At 37.6% G+C, this 26,965-nt stretch overlaps 2 protein-coding genes across 9 annotated transcripts in view; one reads left to right on the plus strand and one right to left on the minus strand.

Moving 5' to 3' along the window:
* Positions 1–22,533, minus strand: part of LOC120423487 (neuroglian) — an 87,557-nt gene extending 65,024 nt beyond the window's left edge. For 7 of the 8 annotated variants that reach the window (XM_039587647.2, XM_039587496.2, XM_039587572.2 and 4 more), the window contains exons 1-2: positions 22,435–22,533; positions 21,632–21,758 (exon numbers count right to left, since the gene is read on the minus strand). The gene's annotated coding sequence lies outside the window, so the exon portion shown is untranslated. Of the gene's footprint in view, positions 1–21,631; positions 21,892–22,434 lie in introns of all 8 variants that reach the window. The other variant, XM_039587423.2, reaches the window with a different exon arrangement.
* Positions 22,534–24,016: 1,483 nt separating this feature from the next.
* LOC120413817 (uncharacterized) lies at positions 24,017–24,832 on the plus strand. Its single transcript, XM_039574808.2, has 2 exons — positions 24,017–24,156; positions 24,220–24,832. The coding sequence occupies exons 1-2, from the start codon at positions 24,017–24,019 to the stop codon at positions 24,491–24,493; spliced, it is 414 nt and encodes a 137-aa protein (XP_039430742.1). The 3' UTR covers positions 24,494–24,832.
* The last annotated feature ends 2,133 nt before the right edge of the window (positions 24,833–26,965 follow it).

Consider the following 26,965-nt stretch of genomic DNA (forward strand, 5'->3'; position numbering starts at 1 on the left):
TATAGTCCGATTCCGAGTATGACCCGAGTTCGAGTATAGCCCAAGTTCGAGTATGGATCGACTCAGACTATAATTCGAATTTTGAATATAGTCTATGTCCGAGTATAATCTGAGTACGAGCTACTCCGAAAACATTCCGAGTACGAGTTTAATCAAGTCCGGGTATAGTTTGAGTCCGAGTATAGTATCCGAGTATAGAGTATATCCGGATACAGGCACAGTCCGTGTATAGTCCGATTCCAAAATAGTTTGAGTTCGAGTATAGTCCGAGTTCGAGTATAGTCCTAGTTCGAGTTTTGTACGAGTGGTAGTATTGTCCGAGTCCGAATATTGTCAGAGTCCCAGTATAGTTCGAGTCCGATTATAGTCCGATTCCGGAATAGTCCGAGTCTGGAAAAGTCCGATTCCGGAATAGTCCGAGTCCGGAGTAGTCCGAGTCCGGAGTAGTCCGAGTCCGGAGTAGTCCGAGTCCGGAGTAGTCCGAGTCCGGAATAATCCAAGTCCGGAAAAGTCCAAATCCGAAGTAGTCCGAATCCGGAATAGTGCGAGTCTGGAATAGTCCGAGTCAGGAATAGTCCGAGTCTGGAAAATTCCGATTCCGGAATAGTCCGAGTCCGGAGTAGTCCGATTCCGGAGTAGTCCGCGTCCCGAATAATCCGAGTCCCGAAAAGTCCAAGTCCTGAAAAGTCCAAGTCCGAAATAATCCAAGTCCGGAAAAGTCCAAATACGGAGTAGTCCGAGTCCGGAATAGTCCGAGTCCAGAATAGTCCGAGTCCGGAATAGTCCGAGTCCAGAGGAGTCCGAGTCCAGAGTAGTCCGAGTCCATAAAAGTCCGAGTCCGGAATAGTCCGAGTCCGGAGTAGTCCGAGTCCGGAGTAGTCCGAGTCCGAAGTAGTCCAAGTCCGAAATAATCCGAGTCCGAGTCCGAAATAATCCGAGTCCGGAGAAGTCCGAGTCCGGAGTAGTCCGAGTCCGGAAAATTCCGAGTCCAGAATAGTCCATGTTCGGAGTAGTCCGAGTCCAGAGTATTCCGAGTCCGAACAAGTCCGAGTCCGGATAAGTCCGAGTCCGGAATAGTTCGAGTCCGGAAATGTCAGAGTCCGGAATAGTCTTAGTTCAGAGTAGTCCGAGTCCGGAATAGTCCGAGTCCAGAGTAGTTCGAGTCTGAGTTCAGAGTAGTCCGAGTCCGGAATAGTCCGAGTACGAAATAATCCGAGTCCGGAATAGTCCGAGTATATTCTGAGTTTTAGTATAGTCCGAGTCAGAAAATAGTCCTATGCTGTGTAAAGTCCGGAAATAGTCCAAGATGAATCTGTGTCCAACGCCGGGTTGAATTCAAGAGAATCCGAGCACGGACCCGTTGATAAGTAGTAGTTTTACATACCATAGCAGATTCCAAGAATAAGAATAAGATAGTGTAGGATCTTCTTGAAGTCTTGAAGAAGATTTCAGAATTCTGAACTCAAGTATCGATAGTATATAGCTCTAGAAGAGCTTAATAGAGTCCAAGAATTGAGTTCGGTATTGGATTCAGGATTATTAACGGAAACATGCTTTTAAAAATTAATATCAGTTAAAAAGTATTTCTTCAATAATTGTTTTGCAAATTAATCTAAATTGCAAGTCTCTCGACGCAAGACTGTACGACGACAATAACCACCCAGACAGTGCAAATAAACGTTACCGGTCGTCATAACTTGTTCTTTTGATCAACTTTCGTGCAACTCTACCCCTTACTGCAACCTACATTCTGTTATCTGCAGAACTTCGTTTCACTGCAATTGCTTTTCACCATTTCTTCCCCACGCTGCACGTTCCAGCCGGTAAACATAAACAGACCCAGTCAGAAAGAGAGACAGACAGAGAATATTGCCCGTCTTGGCCCGGAAGTAATTAAAAGTGTATTTTCATCGTCTTCTTCGTTATCGTTTATTGCTGAGAAGAGTTGTCTTGTTGTCTTCGTTCCAGTCGTTGACATGCCGGCACCTTTCCCCATCTTCTTCCAACTTTGAAGTCGATTTCCAGTAAGGTAGATTAAGGTGTGCGGTTCAACCCTGGACTTTTGAACGCAATATTCACAGTCAAAACTAAGGGAACAACAACAAATTGAGTGTTATTCAGCGCTAGGTGGGGGGGGGGAAGGTAGCGTAGCCACCATTGATGGTGCTTCCCGAACCGTGTCGATACCATGTGGCTCACTCTCGTCATGACCAAAGTTTTGGTGTTTTGATGGCGCAGCAAAACTGGAACGGGCGTTGATTAAACCACAAAGAACCAAGGGGATTCTCGGGTTACACACCGACCTGGTGTTCGGAACGCCATTACGTCCCAGCGCAAGGGTGTGCGGTAATTGGTAGCATAAAACTTGATAGTTATAGGGCTGCTTGGGCCGGAATGTGGACGCAGAACCGCAGAACATCTTGAAGAAGCGGCGCGCATTCTGCCCAATGATGTCACACCGCAGATTGGGCAGAGATTCGTACCAGGATGACATAACCATCAAACGGAACGTTCAAGCAATTGGTGCCGAATTGACGAGTCCCAGCTGTACAGCATGCCTCAAATCATACATCAAGGTCGTCGTGGACGCTTGGACTTGGGCGTAACAGAATTTGGCAGATGTTTTTCATTCATAGCATTGTAGTACACCGGACGATACCCCACAAACAACTTCATCATCACCGCCAACTGTATCGTATACACGCGACTTTCTACACAACTAAGGATTAGCGCTCAGAGCGCGCTGCCAAAGTCGGATTACGGCTTCTATTAATAAATTGGAGTAACTACCGCGACTTTGACTTTGTATACAGAAAACGAAGCAGAAACCGCGGTCGCCAATGTTTACACCCACCCCGCGAGAGGAAACACATCGGTAGTCGAAATTCTCTGACCTAGAGAGAGAGCCAGTGAAGGTGTTGTAAATTCGTGACCCGTTTCTTTGCCACCAAACTGCACGGATAGCGTCAACAACAACGCAGAGTTTGAAAGTAGTTCGTGAGAATGAGTGCAAAAATGGACGACTGCGAGGTGGGATTTGGCGTCCTAAACAAATACGGGATGGCTTTCACCTGCGGTGAAAAGAATGCTCGAAGTAGAGGACGGATTCCAATCATAATCTTTACGGGATTACCTTTTCGGGCGTCCTTCGCGCTTTGACGAGTTGGAAGGGAAGAAATCATATCGATGGAAGTGCTTCAAGTCCAGATTGTAAATCTAAATTTGGTTTCATTTCACTCTATCAATATTCAGAAAATCTTGATAGGATAAATAGAAAAGGTTGTTAGCGATACCTTCAAAATAAAACAACTTTACTATACAATTTTATACATATTTTTTAATATTGTTGTTTTTTTAACTAATGATTTTCCAATAAGTTTACAACTTCAAGCTTGAAAAAATATGTAAGTAGCTTACTATCGCCTTCCTCAAATATATTGTGATAGATTGTAAAAGGCCTGGGCGTAAAATAAATTTTGCATTATTTTATGAAATTCTGTGTAACATTACACCCTGAAATATGTAGCCCATCAGTAAGGGAAACCTACTTGACCGAAATGTCAAGCTAACATATACGTTTATCCATTCCATTTTTCATCGGTCTGATGGCCGAGCGGGCTAAGGCGCCAGTCCTTACTGTAGGTGCTGGGTTTGAGTCCCGTCGGTTGCAACTTTTTTTGTGTGTTTACAAAAATTGTACATGCAGCGTGTAATATTAAGTGTCTTTTTTGACGAAGGTGATGTGTAGGCTTAGTGATTTTTCACGCTCGAAAATTGCAAATTTCACGGGGACCTTAATTTCAAAACACCAAATTTCACGCAAATTACGCGGAACTTGAAAAATGTTTAAAAAAATGTTACTAAATTTGAATGCGATAAAAAAATTCTTCCAATTTTCAAAACAAAAATCCTCCTGGTTATTGGATGGGCTCTATATATATTTTGAAACAAAATGTAGGGCACGCGTATTCTCATTTACTGAACTGCTCTTTTAATATTCGACTAACGAAGCTCAAATGTTTTCGCTAATTTGCTTCTGTTATATCATTTTACATTTTATTGAATTTCATATCAAAGCTAGATTTGTCCAGTCAAAATGAGTAAAATAAATTGAATTTTCTGCGTCATTTAGCCCATTAAACATTTTTAAAGGGTTTTAGCTCATTTGTCAAAAACTAAATTTAAAAACATTTTGCAAAAATAATATAATTTTTAACAAAATCGAAATTTTTATTCTAAATGAGAAGAGAAAACAAAAAAGGAGTATTTTTTAACTTTCAAGGGAAACATCCACCCAAATAAACAAACATCGTTAAAATTTAACAGGCCCAAAAAAAAAATTTGTTATATTTTTAAAATATGATTCCAAAGATAAAAAAATACTCTTAATTTTATTTTGAATAAAACAAAGCTTGGTTTTATTTTATTTCTTTCAAAACTATACCTTTCAAATAAAATAGCACTAAAATTTTAAATACAGCGAATGAAAATATTACTAAATTTTGTTAGTTTCTAAAAAACTCAAAAATCTCAACATTTCTTCAAATGGTTCATATCAACTTGACACACATATATAATCAAGCTTTTTAATTGAAATCTAATAAAATTTCTTTTCTTTTTGGATGAAATATTTATTGAGTTGTTAGGATGGTACAAATTTTATTAAAAATGTTTGTCTGGTTCAGCTGAAATAAATTAAAAATTCATTCCCCTGCGTTTTTCATTCCATTTTTAGAATGTTTGGGATCATTTAAGAATGTTTGGGTTGATTTAAAAATCTTTCGAATTTTTGAAAATTTTCGATGTTTGTTATCGCAAAATGTTTTTTTTTTGCCAAAATTTTTGTTTTCGTCAAATCTTACATTTTTTGAAAACTAATGATTGCAAAACTACTGAACTAGTGTAAAATGCATTTTAAAACACTTTTTCCATGCAAATGTTGAAACTATGGCTTGTTATTTCAATATTTATATTTTTTTATTTTTTTTGCCCATATTTGCATTCAATGATTCGAGAAAATTGATAAATTTCACGAATTTCACGCCGTCTACGAAACCGTCAAAAATCATTAACCCTATATTAGTAATAAAACCAGGGTATTCACTCGCTTAATTCTACAGTAGTTCATAACATTATTTTTATTCCTTTTTAAGTTTGATAAGTTATTTTATGAAAAATCGATACATTTTCACACAAATATAAAATTTCACGGGATTTCGCGGAAAAAGCCAAATTTTGCGGATTTCACGCTGTCCGCGAAATCGTGAAATTTCACTAACCCTAGTGATGTGCATGCTTTTGCGTGCGATTTTACTATCGGATTATTTGCTGTGAACTGAAGTTCCATTCCATCCGTTGAAAATTGAAAATAAAACAAATCCATTTTAAAGTTTGCTTTGAAAATAAAGTACCATGATAGTTTATCAAACTATTTTGCAATTAACCAAAGAATTTTTTTCTGTTTTTTTTTCTTTTTTTTTCTTGATAAGAATTGCAACCAATTGAAAACAATTTGAAACATTTTTTTTTGTGTATTCGTCACTTTTCAAACCAAATAGAGTAACACAAAAAAACTGGATTTTAGGGAGACCCCCTGGCTTGATTCCTTATCAAAATTAAGCATCTGTGCCAATTTTGAGTAAAATCCGTATAGGGTGAAACGTTTTCATAGAAAAACGTATTTTTTTAAATCTCTAATAATTTTCAACTCGGACGCTTTGCACTCTTCGACAAAATTGTAGACTCATGACAAAATTTAAAACTTTTTTTTAAAGGCTTTGAAAAAAACAATGATTTTTACTTTTTTTAAGGAGTCACAGACTGTTTTTTACAATTTTATCTCAGAAACGATAAAACAACATTCAATGTTTTTTTTTTTGTAAATTGATAGGAAATTTTCAGGTCGTTTTTTTAGGAAAATAACATGATTTATTTTTATTTTTGTAGAAAAAATATTGTTAAACTTGGACAGTCATAGGCACTATTATCTTTAAAAAAATCAATCTCAAACTTTAAGTGGCTACAACTTGAAATCGGCAAAGCATTTTTCGATTGCAAATTTATATTTTACATCAAAAAATTATGTGATATATTTGGGATGAACTTTTTTTTTTTTTTTTTTTTTGGAGGGTGATCCAGCCGCACATCGTTGATGTTGAAACCTCTAAACTGGGCCCTCGTCCTGTCACGTCTGTCAGCAGTATTGTCGTACATTACAACTAGACTCAGATCTGCCAATGAATTAGTACACTTCGACCAAATAAACACTGACGCTGTATGGATCTGACTCTAGAATAAATGCACAGTTGTGTGTTATTCATAAGTCCAACTTATTCAATTCTTGACTTTTTTTTGATAAGGTCCTATAAACAAATGTAAACATTGAGTGTATCCCGCTTACTCCGATGGACTTTGACATAAGGTGTGAAAGGGATACACTCAATGTTTACATTTGTTTATAGGACCTTATCAAAAAAAAAGTCAAGAATTATTCATTTAAGTCCAAATATTCATTTGATAACTACTTTGGATTGAAAAACTAAACTTTAATCTAAAATCCTCTAAACTTAATGTTCAAAAGTAAACGTTCCTTTAACTGTTGTAGTACTACTTCTATCAAAAACAATAAAAATTTATGAACTGATATATAAAAAGGATAGAAATCGCGATTTGAAAAAGAAATGACCATTTACCTCAAAAGATCCGTAGTTCCTCGATTCGTAACAATGGTCGATACAACCATAATCCGAAAACCGTTAGTTCAACAGATCAACGAATTGTGTCCGATATCATTACATTATTGATTGATCGAGACTCTATGGACAATTTGACATAAAAGAAAACCTAGTATTCTACATCAATCAAAGTTTATTGACAGCATTATTCTAACTTAACAATTGCAACTAACTTTAACATCAAATATATTTGGAAAGGATACAGGTTTAATTTAAATGCTATACTAAGCAACAAATCAATTTTACTATCCTGAAGACCCAACCTAAATCCCACATTGTGATAGTGAAAAAGTCACAGGAGCAGCGGTGTCTTGTGCAATTGTGATATTTTCACTATCGGAGAACTACCTAGTTCACGAAGACAGTTTATCGGTCAACGCTTAAGCCCTGGGGCTGCGGCAAAGCGAGTTCTCGTAGCATGAAGTGGTGTCCATAGTGCTTATAAAAAAGAATGTATAACTAATGCACTAGGATCAAATCATGCCCCTTGACTTTACAAGGCCCAGGGATATTTGGGATGAACTTTAATTCTTTTTTCAGAAAGCTGCAATCTAAAAATAAAACTGGTTGGCATTTTTTTGCAAATTTTTTCCTATGGAATTTTCCTCTTGAAGCCCTAAAATCTCGAAAATAAAAAAAACACGTATTTTGAAAATTTCAAATTGTTGGAAAAGTTGGCAAGGACGACAAGCAAAAACTTCATCAAGAGCCAATTTTCATATTTTTTTTTTTAATTCTGAATGATTTTTTTAAGGTCATCACAATTCCCTGACCAAGCAAGAAATTTCCTGACTTTTCCAATCAAATAAAATTTTCTGACATTTCCAGGTATTCCCTGACTTCGGCAGAAATCGACAACGCATGTCTTTTTAGAAAATAACTTCTGGAGTATTTTTTTTTAAAAGGTCTAATAACCCCTGACTCAAGGCGGTTTCAAAAACACCCAAAAAGCAAAAACTGGAAATTTGGTTTATTGGACCTTTTCAAAAAAAAACTTCAGACTTGTACTGTGTTTGTGACAGGGTTGCCAGATCCTTAAGCTTTATACCTCGTCGAAAAGGTTGTTCTGGAATTCATTTTGTTTAAGTTGCAAAATTTCAACCATGATGTCTTTAATCAAAGAAAAGTAACATTAACCGATTATCCATGAAATAGAAATAATTATCGCATACATACTCACAACTTAAGACAGGGTTGCCAGTCTTTATTCTTTTTTAATCATAAAGATTTTTTTCAAGTGGGTACATATCTAACGTCGCACAATTGATAGTTTCTGCAGTATTTTTAATCCAGCCCTGAATTCTTGTACAAATTTTACTTAAGTGCACGTTACTGCAGACTGCGTTGCCAGATTTCCAAAAACTATTTTGAGATTTTTTATAACTGCCGAATAAAATCGTTTTTTATAACAGGTTTACTTCGAAATAAAATAATCTCAGAAGGTGCAATACCTGCAACCCTAACAGTATAAAAGGTATGTAATTTGCCAAATTACATCCCAATTGAAAGATTTTGCAAAAAAAGTAACCACGACTTGTCCCAATCTTCCCAGCAGTCAACCCCTGAGAAGCATTGCAAGTAGTGCTGCGCGCGCGCTTCTTGTTGAACCTTCAATTTAACCCTATTTAGCGAGAACGAGAGGAATCAACTCAACTTGTTACTTCCAGCAACCACCATCTGGTCCTCCACTTCCTAAACTAGACAACGACGCGGGGGCGTTCCAGCCTCATGTACTACACTGTGATGTCCAAATACATAGAGTTTGGTGTGGAGTATGATAAATGGAAGTCCGCATGAGGTTATGATGACGGTACAACTCTGTGGTCGGGCCTGCTGCAGTCCGGACTGTGGTCAGACTGGAGACATAAATCTTAATTACCAGCATGGGAAGGGTGACTTGCTGAATACATACAAGCTACCCCACAGTAGGATATTGAAACTGCCAAGCCCAGGATTCGTGCAGGGATTACGACCTTGATTAGATAATTGTTTCGTCCGTTAGGGATGACCTGTTAGGAAATTCGAGCTTCGGGAAGACCTGCAAGTTGTCGATTTGCCCAGTACGAGAGTTCGTTGGACCGGAGATGCTGCGCACATGTGCACTAATTAAAACTATTAATTTACATAATTGACCGCATTTTAAGCCGGAATGACGGAGGTTAACCTCCGTTGAACTCGACGGAGTCGTACTCCGTCGCAAGGTGGCCACAAACCACTCATCAATCCGTGGCACGTGACAGCCAAACGTTGCAACGTTGACTCACAGCGAGAGTTGGCCGACGCCCAATCGGTACTTCGCCGGCGTGCTGCTGTATTTGTCTACAAATACAGATGGCTTAGCCGGAGACCTGTTTTTTCTCACCCTATGCGGCATCCACAACTTCCGACCAACTTCAGCGAAACACGTTTTGTCACACATATTTTCCAAGCTATGATGGATTGTCATTCACAGAACTATGAAGTCGGCGCGCGGGAGGTCGACTGGTTACGGAGGAGGGGCCATTACGGTACTGTGGACGACCAAAGAATCGTACAACTTGGTTGGGTTCACTTAAGATGAAGGGAGAACCTTTCTTGCGGGTACTCTCGAAAGAAGATTAACAAAAGATTTTACTAGATTTAGTTCCTCAGACATCGAATCTCAGAACTCTGCCTTTCGTTGCTGACGTCGAACTGCGAGAATTATGCACTTTTTGACGCATTTTTCGTCAATGAATGCCATAATTCAGAAATCACATTGGTTGGCAGAGATTTTTCTTTTGGGTGTAACCAAACCAACCTAAAATTACATGACTATTTTTTTTAAGTCCAGAATCCAGCAAAAACCAACTCCTTTCTTACGAAAACAAGGCAGAAAGGCATTGTGGGAGTGATGACAGAGTTGGAGTATGTCGTCGTCGCCGACGACCAAGTTATTATGTCCCACTACTCTTTGAGCGTTTTGTTTGCTTTTCTGAATTAATTCCAATGTGCAACCAACTGGAAAGAAGAGTTATGTCGTCAGTGACATCAGCATACGGAATGAGTTCTGCTGGGTTGTGGTGGGAAACGAACGTGGCTCAAACTACAGAGTACGGAAAATATGAATGAATTACACCGCATGCAACTTGCGAATTGGTTCCAGATCGTTGAACTACAATGTTTATTTTAAATGTGTAGATTCCCAGTTCTGAACGATTCAACTCTGCCTCAGTTCTTCAATCCCAACTGACTCTAACCCAGTTGGCGTGATTGACGAGTTCAGGAAGAAAATCGCATGGATTAAACCACATTCCGAGCAAATGACAGCTTACTTCGCGTCCGACCAGCTCTCGCTCTCTCACTCTCTCGTGTGTGCATTACGACAAGTGGCAAAGGGTGATACATTGTCGAGATCAAACTCTTGAAAACATCACGTACGAAAGCAATTTTCTTAGTGAGAGCGAGAGCGAGCACGCATTTGTTTAGACAAGATTGATGCCAAGTCGATTCGTGAACGTTGAGACAGGCTGATTCAGAAGTCTGAATCGCACTATAGTCCGAGAGTGAATCAATCGATCTTGATTTGTTTCTTCAGAGTAGTAGCCCCCGCAAATCGCAGCTACCATCGAATGTGGTTTGCAGATGCACGGAAAGAAATTTGTTTGGCGATTTTAGAACGTCCACAGCATAGTCTTGGAGATCACCAAGCGATTGTAGCCATTACCGGCGCCAGCCTTGTCAGACTGTAGATCTTGAAAGAAACAGGATTTTTCCGTGCTGATGATTCGCAACTTCTAGCGATGACTTCAGCTTGCTCTCCAAGAGGTTACCCACTGTTGTTATGGGCGCGAAGTCATGCTGAATAATCCGGGAAGTGTGTGGAACTCCACTGCACAACTCCTGCCCATGAATGGGCTTGCGGCAAGGATGATGTTCGCAGCCCACCAGTCAAGTAGTGATGACTAATGTCTCTCACTACGAGGAATCGCTCCTCGAAGTGCAGTAACTCTTCACACTCCTAATTTCAACTGGTTGGTTTTTTGCTGCTGCCGTACACATAAATTAAGTGCTGGGCTAGTCACTGCTTGTTTAATGGAAAACCTCCACTCCAACTCTACCCAACCCCCCAAAAGAACAACCCGCTCTCAATTTATCACCCCTCGTTAAATAAAGTTGTCATCCCAGCACTTTGGTCCCTTCCTCCTCTTGGGTTGAAGGTGGCACTTCCCGCAATTTTCGGCACCGAATATATTCATGAGGCTCCTCGAATCTCCGACGAAAAGGTGCACGCAGGTTGTCTTCTAATTCACGGCCGGAACCGGGTCACGTTCCGGAATCGGGCCTCGAAATGGCACTTTTGTGTCGGCTTCGAGTGGGACGCGTCTTTTGAGTGAAAACATGGTTATTCAAATCGATTTTGAAATGCTTCTTGGAGGACTTTGAATTTTGTGAACTCTAGGCAATTTTTGATGTTGAAGTTAAAAATTACAACACGCTTTATAGCTCTAATTTGAACACATAGTGAAATATTTAGTATCAGAGAACATAAAAAAAGAAAATCAACGAAATCTTACAACCAATTCTTCCAGTTATCCCAAGTCCTCGTATAAGTTACACATGATTTATTCAGCCACAACACACGTGTCTGCAGTTGTACTAACAAATAACGGTCCAAGTACTACCGTCGCCCAGCCAACCGTGCCGAGAGCCCCCCGAAAAAAAGCGACGAAACCATTAGGCCGCGTCAAAACGAGCGCGCGCGCTCCTGGGCTCAATTTCAATCCAATTTGGGCACTTTAGAGTTATGCTCGCGCGCGCGAACAAACATATAAACTTCCATTTAGCGAGACGAAGCGAAGGAAAGTGATTCCAAGTACGAATTTGATTTGGGTGACGCGCGAGCAACAAGACGCGGCGAGAGGACCAAGTTTTGGCGGTGTAGAAATGAATAATTCACTTCCAACCTCTCATCCCCTCGATACAGTTCCGGCGTTTTATTCGGCATGCAGAACAACCCCAGCGGCGTAGACGGCGGAGTTTCGGAGGTGAACGGTGTGTTAGATGTGAGTTAAAAACTTGAAAAAACTGCATTTTTGAATGTTTGAAAAAAGAAAGGACGTTTTAGATAAAGCTTAATTTTTATAAGCATGCTGCATTATACTTTTATAGGACATAGCTAAACCTTATAATATTCAATAGACACACACAAACAGTTTCATTGCAGTTCACATTCTCGAAAACTTTTTTTTAAGGAATCTGAGTATCGGCCAAATTTGCACTTTTTTCGGTACTGTACATCGAAATTCCACAAAAAAAAAAACAAATTTCACAATAATAATTGGTTCAATCATGCTAAATAATTCTCAACGCATCTATTTCTAATCTATTTCAATAGAAATTTGGAAGCATTTAAAAACAAAATAATGTTGGCCTCTGATTTTTTTGAGTCATCGTTAAAGATATAAACTTTGGAAATTATTTTGTTTTTGTTTAAGTCAGCTCTTCGAGATCGAGAAAAATACTTTTTTTTTAAATTCAGGCAAAAAATACCACAAATATATTTGATTAAACTTACTGTCAACGATCATTTCCCAAAACGAAATTTGATCGCTGACACACAACGCCCTATCATGATCGTCATTGCTTGGCGACGTAAACACAAAGACGAAACGAACGAAAAATGAGCACCACTCAAGCAGCCGCCCGAACGTGCTCTTTCTCTCGTTTTTCGTCTCTTTTTTCTTTGTGTTGGCTGCGTGGTGACAGAAGTCGTTTGAATGCTATCATGGGAGAGATGATCGGAGTCTCGCGTAAAATGTCAAACGACTGTTCTCTGAGCGGCTTTTTTTTCTAGAGGGAGGTCAATGACTGTGTGAGTGATTTTGCGTAGCACTCATTCGTTTGTGTGTAAAACGAACGAAAGTAGAATGTCAAAATAAGGTTCGTGGTGAAGACGATTGGAGTGTTTTGTCACTTGTCACAAACAAAGTCGAAATGTCGTAAGCATTGAATAAGCATAAAGATCATAAAGCAGCAATTCCCCACGAAAACAGCAGAAAAAGATCTCCGATCGGGCTCAAAATTTTTCTGGGGGTTCTTTCCCAATGGGCGAAATAATTAGACCCGTATTTTTTGTTTGACCATTAGGGTGACCTACGTCGTGTTAGGGTGGTCCAAAAAATTGCAATTTTTGTCGATTTTCGATTTCAGCTGTCTTGGACGCAAACGAAAGGGAATAAGATAGGCTTTTCTGTTTTTATCGAGTTTTTAATCAAGCGCAACCGATTCCCGAGGAAACTTTATGTGAAAAATGACTTTTGACAAATTTTTGTTCAGCCTTCTTTTGCGTGGCAAGCCTAATTTGCGATTTGTAGAAGCTAGAAATGGGTTGACACCCTGTAGATGTGCGATCCTGTCTTCCAACCATGTCAAAATTTCTTGAAATAAGTAGCTTAACATCTTTTCCTAAGACACCAACGCTTTAAAAGGTCACCAGTAGAAGTTAGGGCTTGGTTGACACCCTGTAGATGTGTCACCCTGCATGTCAATAATTTAAAATAAAAGCCAACTTCATATGGAACAACTTTTCCAAAGACACCATTTTGATCGGTTGCTCCCTTCTTACGTTAAAAATTAAGATTTCGATATATCTACCGAAGTACTGACAGTATTGGCTAGAAATATAATTTTCAGCACTAATTTTGAAATGCCCTTTTAAAAAACTCTGTATCTTTTTCCAGAAGCAATATAGAACCATACTTTCTTCGGGAAAGTTTTAGAGGACATTAAGGACTATACTTCAACGGTGTTAGTTTTTAAATTGAGTGAAAAATGAAAATTATAAAAATCAAAATGTAAAAAGAGGGGTTTCCCATACAAATTTGAATCGCTTTGCGGAAAGCCGGGTCAAATCCAATCGCTCCCAAATTTTGGGGGATTCTTTGGGGGCCCAAATGGAACCGGAAAATGCCTGTTCTGTAAAATCGATCACGTCGACCTATCTATTACAAAAATTGGACCTATTCTAAAAAAATAAAACTCAATTTTTTAGAATTTTTTAAACATTGATTCCGAGGAACTCTTGAAAAACGCGTGTTTTATAGAATACAAAAACTTACAGATATTTTTTAATCCTTTTCAGGGGCGCCGACTCTGGGGGGGCACGGTACTTTTTGCCCCCCTTAAAATTGGGCAGGGGGGGCAGCCCATACATTGCCCCCCAGATATTTTGGAAGGAAAATATTCTTTTTTTTTCAAATATTACAAATAAAATTCACAGAAATAATTGAAAATAATATTTAAAACTTAATTGAAACATCGCTTGTACACAAGGATAGAATTCTTGTAAGCGAATCCTTAAAACAGTTCAAAAACATTTGTGGTTTTTTGAAATCTGTGATTTTTTTTTTTAATCGTTTACATTTTTTTCTATAGTACCTCATCTACAATCAAACTTACGCAAACTCTTGCGAAAACAATCATCAAGTTTTCAGACGCAACATTCTGCGATTTGCCATTGTAGATCAGGATTTAGCGAAAATAAACTGAAACACTTTTCAAAATGGTCATTTGTTGACTGCTTTACATTTACATTTACAAAAATGCTGATAAATTCGATAATATTTTGGGTATTTTAGAAAGCATTTGAAGAGATTTCAAATACATATGTTGACCGTAAAACGTTCTGTACCAATTTTAGCTTAAACATATAAATGTCTCAAAAAAAGAAAATTTTTGAAGACACATTATAATCTTATAATCTTAAAAACACAAGTGTATCGCCTTCTACAATTTATGATCGATTTAAAAAAATAATAAGGCCATAGAAATTTTAACTGCACCCTAAAAAATTTTGAAATTAAGTTCTAAAATTCTCAAATTCTGAACTTCTGAAATTCTGAACTTCTGAAATTCTGAACTTCTGAAATTCTTATATTCTTAAATTCTTAAATTCTTTAATTCTTAAATTCTTAAATTCTTAAATTCTTAAATTCTTAAATTCTTAAATTCTTAAATTCTTAAATTCTTAAATTCTTAAATTCTTAAATTCTTAAATTCTTAAATTCTTAAATTCTTAAATTCTTAAATTCTTAAATTCTTAAATTCTTAAATTCTTAAATTCTTAGATTCTTAAATTCTTAAATTCTTAAATTCTTAAATTCTTAAATTCTTAAATTCTTAAATTCTTAAATACTTAAATTCTTAAATTCTTAAATTCTTAAATTCTTAAATTCTTAAATTCTTAAATTCTTAAATTCTTAAATTCTTAAATTCTTAAATTCTTAAATTCTTAAATTCTTAAATTCTTAAATTCTTAAATTCTTAAATTCTTAAATTCTTAAATTCTTAAATTCTTAAATTCTTAAATTCTTAAATTCTTAAATTCTTAAATTCTTAAATTTCTTAATATCTGTTAATTATAAGTGAGAATATGCCAATAAGAAGGAATTCACCTTCCAAACATATAAATAATTAACCCAATCACAATTTTAAATCACGTTTCAATAAATTATTTTTTTCCAAAAATAATGGATTCCGGATGAAAAAAATTCTTTTCACATCGTAATATTCAAATTGGTAAAATTCGTGATATACAAGAAACTCAAACAGCTTATCGCCACTCTTACCTATTGATTTCGGAAAACAACCGTGCCCCCCCAACATTTTGGACTAGTCGGCGCCACTGATCCTTTTTGTTTTCAAAGAACCGGTTTTGTCGAAAATGATGTGAAAACTCATAGAAATTATTGAAAAAAAGATTATCAAAAAATAACTGCTCATGTTCATAAGAATGAAGATATCTCACAGAAATAAATAAACAACATGTTCTCAAGCCCACAGTAATGTGGATTCTCCCGTCTTTAAAAAAAAAACAATTCATCAAAATATATTTTTTTTAATCTTAAACTGTTTTACTGTTCATAAATTTGTTTCGAAGATCTGTTTGGCCATTTTGTGCATTGTTCCGAAATTAGGTTGAATTTGGTGGCTGAAGTCTAGAGTTATAATCAAATGCAAACAATAGACTCGGATGTGAGAGTGGCAAAACGACCTCTGACTAAATTTCCCTTTGTACAACTGTCGCAGTTGCAGGCTGTGACAAAATAACAAGATTTGTTCAAAACTACACACATTTCATATGAAGAGTGTCAATATTGCGAGGAATTTTAAAGATTTTTGTTAAATATCTCAGAATTGAAATCGAATTTTGGGGATCTGTGTAGGTCAAAAGGTGAGGGGAATTGCAAGCTACACATTTTAAAATAAATTTAGCGAGACCAAAACTAGACCACGTGGTCTAACAATTTGTGAATTCTTCCTTTTCCGTTTTTTTCGGTTCATCGTCTATCTGCAACCTTTTGGGCCATCCATATACTACGTTGCATTATACGAGGCACGAAAAAGATACGACAACAATCGATTCCCAAAAACAGAAGATCATTCATGGTCTGGACTTTAATCTGGAAATTAATTTCAGAGAAAGTTGGTCATAAATAATTTTGGCGAATGTTATCAAATTGGCACTAATCTTTCTTAGGGGATCTTTTGATCTAACAGCCGCAGTTTTTGACCCAAGAAGTAAATCTTGATAAAAAATTGAAATTTTTTGATCCAAAGTATGCCTCATGTAAATAAACTTAAAAAGTAATATAGATACGAAAAATTAAGGAACGAAATAAATCTAGAGAAAATTACAAATTCAAACTCAGTGATAGATTCACATTCCGTCCCACCGTGTCCCACTGCCACTTTGGTGTCCCAGTTTGGGGCAACAGGCCCCGGCAAAAACCCGGAACCAGGGAAAAACAACAACAACAGCAACGTCGCGGGAGAGTTTGTTTAGTAGATTTAATGAATATTCCATTTCGAGAAAATCCATTTCAACCCCCTTCCCTGCTCTTCCACCCACACTTTTCTTCCTTTGTTGAATCCCGCACCAGAAAAAAAAACGCCGGGCAGACTTCTTCCGAAGGGACGACCGACTGCTTTCCTTCCTGTCTGCTCTGGGGCACATAAAAAGGTCCCTCCCACCCACCACCTCGTTTCAATTCCTCGAATCCGGAAGAGAGCAACAACAAAAAAAGTGCAAACCCGGAACAAGCGTCTAGTCGAGTTTTTCCTGCCTGACTGACTGGCCGGGATGTGGCCTCGGGCCAAAATGGGGCTAATATCAAATTTTTCGGGAACTAAACCAAATTGCGCCCGCAGGGTATGCAATCGTCGTCGTCGCGCCCTTGGAATAGAGAAAAAAAGGGCCAACACTGAAAAGTGAGTCATAACTTCCGGTCGAGACTCTCGCAAAGTGTCAAAGGTTGGTAGCTTTTTCCTTTTGGTTTGTTTTGCTTGTTGTTGATAACAGAAAGGTTGGGTTTAATTTCAAAAAAGTCGAATAAAACAACGAGATTCGATCCCGAGACTTTTGACTTAATGAATCTGTGCCTTTACAGTATCGGCCATCACAGCCCGATAATATAAACCACTAACTGGAGTGAACTTAGATCAGTGATGACGTGATCTTTTTACTCAAAACTGTACTTCAATTTCAACTTTTGAAGATTGATTTTTCCCAACCTTTCAAATTCTACACTCCCTGAATGACGTTGCCGTTATGTTTGTCCTGGCATGACAGCAAGGATCAACCCCCGGTGGGAGATGTGTCCCCCGTGGGGTGAGGTGTGGTACTGCGGAAAAGGTGTGGCCCGGGAGATGTCAATCAAATTTTCCCCGACGTTTTCCAGCAGGAAAAACTTGCTGGCTCAGCAGAACCAAAAGTATATGCTGCAAAGTGGATGTTCTTTTTTTTTCGTTCTCTGCAACTTTAAGCAAGGAATTGGATTGGATGAGTAATTGAGACTTGCGTGGGGGGTCCTGCCTTGCCAGGTGGTGGTAGAGAGAATGGAGAGTAGAAATAACATTTGACAAATTAAATTGAGCTAATGGTGGGTTTCCGCGGGATGACGAATGAAAAGTTTTGACAGTTTAGACGTTGGTAAAGTTTTTTTCTCCCTCAGTTCGAGGTGACGTTTTGGAGTGATTTCGATGACTTTATCATCAGTAGACATCGAAGTACATATTGTAATTATTTTTTAATTTTGAAAGCCTTTTCTTCTGGATGCTTTGTGAGTTAATTCCAACTTATAATATCTCTGAATGTGAAGAAGTTACTTTTTAAATCAAAATATAAATATATATTGATGATGCATTCCTCGAACAAAATAGCTTCCTGTTTTTATTTGACTACGCCTGAAAGCTTGCAAAAAACATCAATAAAGCTTCCGAAAGGTAGACTGAATGGAGTATTTAGAACAAAATTATTTAGCCAAAGTCGTAAAAATCCCACAGATGGTTCACGTGATGACAGGTCTAAGAGGAATATTTAAGAAGTTCAATTTTCTAGTGATTTTATAGCCTTTCTTCAGTGAGTAAGGCAAAAAACGGAGATTATAGCAAATACCTCCACTCAGGAGGTCAATTTGGGCAACTTTGGTTGAACAATTGTTCCTCTCTTGTTTTTTCTTCCTTCATTTTCACATACTGTCCTACCAAGTTTTTACTTCAATCATGAAGTTCAATGGAAGGGCTGGAAATTCTTTCAAACAAGAATGCACGAGCCCAAATACCGAATCTGAGCTCGAACTGTGTCATGTCGAATTCGGAGCAATGGAAGCAACTTTACTGCCCATGTTCGCATAAATGTCCCATATGCAAAAACAGCAAGCTGAGAAAAACGCATTAGAAGTTTGTCCCATACATAAGGCTACGTGTTAAGTTTTCACGAAAAAACTGGATTTCCTCCTGATTTCTAGAACAAAGTACTGGATGTTATATGCTCTTTTGAAAGAGCACACGATTTTGAACCAAACTGTATCAATAACTCAAAAGTGACGAAATTTCATATGGGACATTTATGCGATCATGGGCAGTTTAGAACTTTCAACAGCAGATTTAAGCTAAATTGTTGAAATTTTTAAATATATCTCGGATTAGTTTTCAAAGGTCCTAAACGCCAGTTGACACGTCTTTTAAATGCTCTTTGCTGAAAAACAATGAACATTTAATTTGTTTCAGAGAAAAAATCAAACAAGTGTCGGAGGTCGCAATGGCGGTTTCGACGTATAGCAAACTAACCAGAGATATAATCATTTCTATAAATCCTTGTACAGCCCAGACTCGATTTTCCGAAGGGCTTGGAAAAATTTCCCTTCGGGTAATCGAATCACGAAAAAAAAATCTTGTTTTAATGTGCTTGAGTGTGACCGGTAAACTACTCAAAATTATTTAGAATTTTTAAATTAAAGATGGCAGCCAAAATGGCGGTGAAGAAATATTGAGGAAATGCATAGGGTTATTTAAAAGGCAATTAACCACTCAAATATCACTAAAATGGGGTCGCATATTTCGAAATTGATTTTTTTTAAATTCAGATGTTGTTGTATAGGGGAAATATACCCATTTTAAGCCTAATAAGCGGTCGTGTTTGAATGATGCTGGATAATCTGGAGTGTTCCTTGAAATTCACTAAAACCAAGTACACCAACGAGTAGAGCAACTTTTTGTGAACATTTCTGTTTATTTTCACTTTGATTAAAAGTTATGCTATTCCTTTTACAAGCATTTAAAAAAAAATATTTCAAAAATGCATTCTAATCAGTCGAGAACGCATTGGGCCACGCCCATTTTCCTATTTTCAGCATAGATCTTTTTTTCTTCCAGCGCTCTTTTGGGTCTAAAATGCATTCTAATCAGTTGAGTGCATTGAGCCACGCCCATTTTTCTTTTTTCAGCTTAGTTCTTTTTTTCTTCCAGCGCTCTTTTGGGTCTGCTTAGTGCTGCAAAAATTGATGAAATTATAAGCGAAAACTCACGAAAAGTAGCATTTAAAGAGAAAGTTTGCTGGCATCACTGGCTCAATCCAACAGGCGCTGCTGGGGGTGTTGGAGGCCACCCTTTGTTCTTTATTTGCCTTCGCTTCTCGCTCGGTTTTCTTTAGCCTTCGATTGAAATGGGTCGTCAAAAGTCAAACGTCAAAAGACTCGGCGCGGTTGTTTTTATGATGGCGCTTGCTAATTAATAACAAGTTTCGGGATTATTTTTCAAGTGAGTGACTAACTAATGTTCAAAAGAACATGTTGCCGGTAGTTGGAAGCAATTTCATATCTTAAGCGCTTTGAAAACGTTAGCGCAAGTGAAAAGATATTGATGGCGACTTTCGTTAAGCAGTTAAGCTCGCATCTTGCGTGTGGGTGTGTGTGCCAACAAAATGATGAGGAATGGTCTCGCGAAATAGAAATTATGATCAAAGGTGCATTAAATTTGATCTTTTTTCCAGAAAATGGCATAAATTTGGGTGCTTATTTGAGTGCTGTTGTTGGTATGTTTATAGCCTAAATAGTAATTTTGGTGCTTTAATCGAGCATCAAACTCTTCATATGACAAAGATAGATGTTTAATTAGAAAGGGTATATTTTCCCCTATGAGCTTTAGAATTTTCAAATCCAAGATGGCGGCCAAAATGGCGGTGATGAAATATTCGAAAAATACATTTAGTTTTTTTTAAGAATATCATCCATTCAAATTTGATTAAAATTTTCATGGAAATTTCAAAAAATACGAAAAAATGTTTTCTTGATTCGATTATTCGAAGTCCCTTACAATCCTTCGGATAATCGAGTCTGGACTGCACTACTTTTTTCATTTTGCAAAATGGGTGTTGAACGAGGGAAAATGTAATGGTTTTTTTACTTCATACGGTGTTTTGTTAAAATTTAAGTAATTTGCACTAAAAATTACAATCCTCTCTGACCTGACATTCCTGCAAATGGTCACGCGACACTTCACACAGCTTAGAATCAGCCAGATATTTACTGTACAGCCAATGGCAAGTGACCTCGACCAGATGCTGTCAATGTTTGGTCATCCCGGATGTTCCGGATACAGGTTCCGTTAGAAAAATTCTTGAAAATCACTTCAAATCATCTAGCGACACTTCAAACTTGGAGATAAGTAAGATATTTACTCTACAATTCATACCAAGTGCCCTGGACAAGATCCTGTCAAAATATGGTCATTCGGGGTGTTCCAGATACCGGTTCCGATGGGGGTATTCTTAAGAACTAGTTCAAATGGTCATGTGAAACTTCAAACAACATGGAATCTGTCAGATAATAACTCTACAAGTCATGTCAAAGGATATCAATTTTTTCGAGTTAAGGACAAATTTCATAGCATTGGCAAGTTAAGGATGATTCTGTTATGACAATGCTCAAAATCTGACTTTTGCTAAATTTTTATACTGTTTTGATAAAGTTATTTATTTTTGTTTCGATCAAAATATTAATTTACAAGTTTGCTACTAGACATCAATAAAATGAAAGAACAAACGGTCGAAACTACATTCTCTACGCAAATTTGGCGATTTCATGCGTACTAAACCGTGACCATGTGGCATCTTTTGCCAAGAAAGTCACAAAGTACGTAGCCGGCAATATCCATATCCACATATTTCGCCCCCAAAACTTGCAAGACCTCTTCCATAAAAGTCGATTCCATCAAGCTGGCTCTCTTACTGACTGAGGCTCTGCGTGTTTATGACCGATGAATAATGTTATTTTTTCTTAAGCTTCCTCTGCTCTTTGTGTTAGCGTGTATTTGTGAGTAAGTTGGTGTGTTCCCTCCCAAACCCCAACCCAACCCCCCCGGTTTGATGAGGAGAAGACCACGGGCACGCAAGCCACAGCAGGTCGTCATCGGTGGGTGTTACGCCCTTCTGCTTCACCCTCACACGATATCGAAGAGTTTCGTGTGTTTTTTTGCGTGAGGACCGCGCCGTGAAGGGGTCTTCACGGCCACCGACAGCCGGTGTTCCTCCCGGGGAGGAAAAAATCGATTTTCCCCCCAAATTTAAGTTTGTGTGTGCGAGGCAAAAGGTTACTTACTTCGACTGGTCGATGAGCGAGGACGGAACCGACCTTCTCCAGGTGGTTTTTTACGGTGAAATTCGATTTGTGTTTTTTGTTTCTTCTTCTGGTTTTATGTTGAACACGCTTTTCCTAACTATTTATGCTGTAAATTTCGAGAAATTGAGTAACTTTTCACTGATGACACAGAGTGACACGACGCCCCCTCGGGGGAGGAAACTGCAGCAGATTCACGGGGTGCGGTGGTCACAATGATGTCATCACACTAAAATAACACACTGCAGAAAGAAACCCATTAAAAACAACAAATTCATCGCAGAGAGAGCGAGCGAACAAACACAAATAAACAAGAGCTATTAATAACAAAGTTTTAAAAAGTGACACTTTGTGCAAAACTTCAAAGAGAGTTTACACTTTGCGATGACATTTGCCTAGTGTCACAGTGACACAAAAAGCTTAAAACTAAAAAAAACTCGGGAGTTTCTTCCTGCCGCAACACTTTTTTTTCCGGAATAACGGGTTCTGCTCGGAGGTTGTGGCCAACATCGAATTCCGACCGATTCTCTTGCCCTTCTCTTTGGGTTTCTGTTTCTCTCTCACAAACGCGCACACACACACACTTGTACACAAACACACACAAGCAAAAGGTTGGGTGCGGCGCTTTCGAGCAATCTATTTCTAAAAACCGATTTTCGCACTAAAAAACCACTTAAATCCACCGAATTGAACCACTAAATCGCTAACCGGAAGTTGCCGGCACCCCGGAACACCGAGATGGTTCCCGGAAAAGTCTGGGATTTCGGCAGAAAAGAACAACTCACTTTGCGCAACGACGACGGACGACGAACCGTTCGGCCATACTTTTCACCAGCGAATGAAGTGCTAACGTCGAATCGATGTCGGGCGGACGGAGACTGTCGGAGTTCGAGTTCGAAAAAAAACTGTGTGGAAGTGTTTGTGATGCAGGGCGATTGCACGAACACTTTTGAAGCTGGGTTTAAGTGTGTAGTGGGGTTGCCAGAAAAATACTTAATTTTTCCAGGAATATGAATTCAGATATTAAATTTAGAACATTAAAGAGCAAAGAAATATAAATTACAACATAAATTATTAATCAATTCCAGAGTTTTTTTGAAAAGGACCAATAAACTATTGTCTTTCATATGTTTATAGGACCTAATCAAAAAAAACTCTAGAATTCTTCATAATCACTCGCTTACATCAATTTGTGCAGAAGTTTGTCACAAAATAAAATTTTAAACAAAATGTTATACAATTCTTGACTTTTTTTTGATAAGGTCCTATAAACAAATCTTGACTTTTTTTTGATAAGGTCCTATAAACAAATGTAAACATTGAGTGTATCCCTTTCACACCTTATGTCAAAGTCCATCGGAGTAAGCGGGATACACTCAATGTTTACATTTGTTTATAGGACCTTATCAAAAAAAAATCAAGAAATGTAAACATTGAGTGTATCCCGCTTACTCCGATGGACTTTGACATAAGGTGTGAAAGGGATACACTCAATGTTTACATTTGTTTATAGGACCTTATCAAAAAAAAGTCAAGAATTATACACTCAGCCAAAATAAGTTTTGAATTTCATAAGGCCAGCCATATAAATGCTATCAAAATCGCCATTTACTAAGTCCATATGTTTACTATATGACTGATTGCTGTTCCTATACATTTTATAAGGTAAGCGTATGAAATCTAATGAAATTGTATATGTGAAAAAGTTATATGAAAACCTTATAGAAATATATTTCATGATGGCGAAAAAAGTAGACCAGTCGAAGCAAGAGGATGGTGAACATATTTGGAAAAAGAAAGTAAGTAAGTGAATTATCTCGTTTCTATTGCTACAAAAAAGTTTTATTATTGTTTCAGGACTCGACCGCGCTACTTATCATTCCGGAGAATGATCTCCGCGATCTGATCATTGCTTGAGTATCCGAGGCAAAACTTCCGAAAATTTCCATTTCCAATTTCCCAATTTCAATGTCAATGAGCGGCACGACGAGTTGCGCAATTTGGTTCTGTGCCAGGGCAGGTCAAACCCGAACTTCACTTTGGTAAGTTATTGTAACCTCAGGTTTCAAAAAAAGTATTGATTTTTCCGACCGGACTAGTTTACAGGTCTTGAAGGCGCAGCGCAACTCATACCTGTTCTTCGACGCGATCCATTTCCGGCGTTATCAGTGAGCAGCTGGAGCAACCGGCTAACAAGAACAAGAGACCAACGACAAGATTAACCACACACATTTGCCGTCGGAAATTCACGAGTCGCAACATGAAGTCATGCTGCAGGTTTAAGTAGTGGACGTGGAGTTGGAGGTGGTGCCGTTTCCGTCGCACTTCCCGATGTTCGTCAAACATTCCCTAGTCTCGTTCTGTTAAATGCAGCAGCAGCATCGCGATGACGTGATTTACCGGAAAATTACGACAAAGCCACCGGTAGTGACGCAACCGATGCAAAGCGAACGGCCCAAGCGAACGCCACTGCCACAGTTACAAAACGTCAACCAGGAGCATATTGTGTAAGTTTCAGGGTTCAACGTAGATTTTTTACATTTTTTTAAAGTTCAACCCTTTTCATTCAGGATCGTGATCAATTCGGAGGAAAAGCAGAAGGTCATCAACGAGAAGCGGACCATTTACGATGCAAACATAATCGAGATCACCTTCGTTTGTATGCAGTTAGACCACGTGTCCGACCACGAGCGTTCCAACTATGGCCAGTTTCCGGTCGACCCGAGACGATCCACACCCATCGGTCGAAGGTACGATCAGCGTACACCGGTGCCGAAGCAACATTCACAGCGACTTGGGGGACTGAATGTGCGAACTAGATTCAAAAGCGGCCACGACCAGTAGTGAGACTCGTTCAATCTGATCTGTTTTTTTTTTGTAATATAACGGAAATAAACTTTTAAAAAATCTTCAAATCAATACAGTAACAATTTTAAGAGAGAAAAATTTAGGAATAAATCCTATTCATAAGTTTGCCATATAGACACCAAAATCTGCCAGCTTCACAACATTTGCGTTTTATAAGGTTCTCTTATGAACGCAAAACAAATTGTACATTAAATTCATATGGTCTCCTTATGGAAAAAATATCCATTCAGTACACCTATGAAATCTATATGGTTTTTGTATGGAAAAATAATATATGGTATCCTTATGGCTGGTAAAGGGTGTTTTGGCTGAGTGTACAAAACAGATTCTGTTAAAACATTCTTTTTCAATTCGATTGTTCGACTTTAGTGAAAATGAAATTTTTTTGGCAGCACTGCCTCCCTTACACACACCACCAAAATTTATGTTTGTCACTCACACAGCCGTAGAAATTTATGTTTTCGAACAAGCAAGAAGAGAGAGCGAAAAGAGAGTATGTTTTTGATGTTGGGAGATTCTCACGCAAGCATGCATGCACTCATGTTTTGCCTCCGTGTGGTGGGGGTGGTAAACAAAAGGGAGGCATCGTGCTGCTCACTTGAAGGTGGATCAACGATGTGAAATTTTCTTGCGTCGATTATGGGTTGTACTAAAAATAAAAAATTATAAAATCCCGGGAGGATGCATTTCATAATAGGGTCTCCCAAAATGAATGAATATGAATATTATACATTAAGGAAATAAATAATTTATATTAAAGAGTAAAAAGAACTGAAAAATTAATGAATTAATGAATAGGGTCCTAAAGCCCTATGTAAATGTTTATGTACAACGGTAACAAAACACGATTTAAAACCATTTCTGAACACTTTTTTTCATTTTAATGCCAAAAAATAAATTGACAAGGCAACATTTTTTTCAATAGATCAAATATGGTCCTCTTGGAACGAACTGTTACCCAGTCACGAAATATTCTAGCAGAGCTGGTTCTGCCAGAATCCTGCTAGAACGGTAGAACATTTCTGCTAGAATGCTGTAAGAATATCCAGCTCTGTAAGAACTCTGCTAGAATCCTGCTGGAACGTCATGACTGTGAAGTAGGACCTTTTCTGTCAAGAAGGGCCGCGAAGTTATTTTTTATAAATTGATTTAAAAATCCATTTACAATTTTTTGCGGTCTTACAAAGGGTCGTTGTACTTAGTTAAATAAGCTTTATCGTTGTGAACAATATTATCAGCAAATTTAGCTTAATGTTAGGAGCCAATTGAAGAATTAACGAACTGAAGAATAAGAAAATTGAAGAATTAAATAATTTATAAAAATAACTGAATATGACAGATTTGAAGCATTGAAGAATTTGAAAATTTCAGATTAAAACAATTTACGAACTCAAGAATTAAATAACTTCGACGCCAACATTTCAAAAAGCACACACTGTTCGTTTTGAAAAAAAAGCATTTGAATGTTGAACATCGTTTATCAATTCCCATTTTAAAATAAAAGCAAAAGAAGATGTTCTAATGATAACAAACGATGAAAAACGTTGCCTTTATTCAATGAAACATTATTTCCGTCATTATATTTAAGACAAACAAACATAACTTCTTTTGAAATTACCAACGTCTATATCACCCTGCTGTCATTGGAGGGGAAGCTTTGTTATGATTCGTTTTTCTTCGCCGAATGTACATGGCGCTTTTTGCAAGTGGAGGGGAAGTTTTGTTGTGATTCGCTTTTCGTCGGCAAATGTACATGGCGTCTTTTTATGATGCTTTTTTTTTTCGTCTTTTATTTGACAGGTTGACAGGGCTATATGAAAAGGCACTGCTGATGCTAGAGATTTTGTTTATGTTACTTTATTTAAAATCATTATTAAACAGACTTACTGAAATAACTTTTGCTAATTTTTGGTGGAGAGGTAGCTTATTAGCAGTACTTTCAGAAAATGCAGAAAGTGTCAAAATGTACATGATGCCTTATGAATCAATTGACTACAGCTGAAAGAAAATTCAAAAATTGACGAAATCGGCAAAATTGATAAAAGTGAACAAAAGTGCCAAAATTGACTAAATTGTTTAAACTGAAAAAAATAAACAAAATCGACAAAATTGACACAATGACCAAATAAACCAAATGACAAACAAAAATCTAAAACGACCGAGAGGACCATAATGACCAAAACGGAAAAAAATAAAAAATGAAAAAAAGACGAGAATGAACAAAATGAACAAAATTCTGAAATTCGGAAATGGCCAAAATAACCGAAATGACCAAAATGAACAAAATTACCAATATTAACAAAATTACCAAATTGAAAAAAATAAACAAATCATTAACTACCCTGGAGCAGCGAATGACCACTTTGGTTTCGAGCTTATTCAGCTTGAGGCTCAAGCAAAAATCTTGATTAATTTTTCAAATGGTCCTATATGTTTCTTATTCTCACA

Source organism: Culex pipiens, chromosome 1 (assembly GCF_016801865.2).
Source record: "Culex pipiens pallens isolate TS chromosome 1, TS_CPP_V2, whole genome shotgun sequence".
NCBI lineage: Eukaryota > Metazoa > Arthropoda > Insecta > Diptera > Culicidae > Culex > Culex pipiens.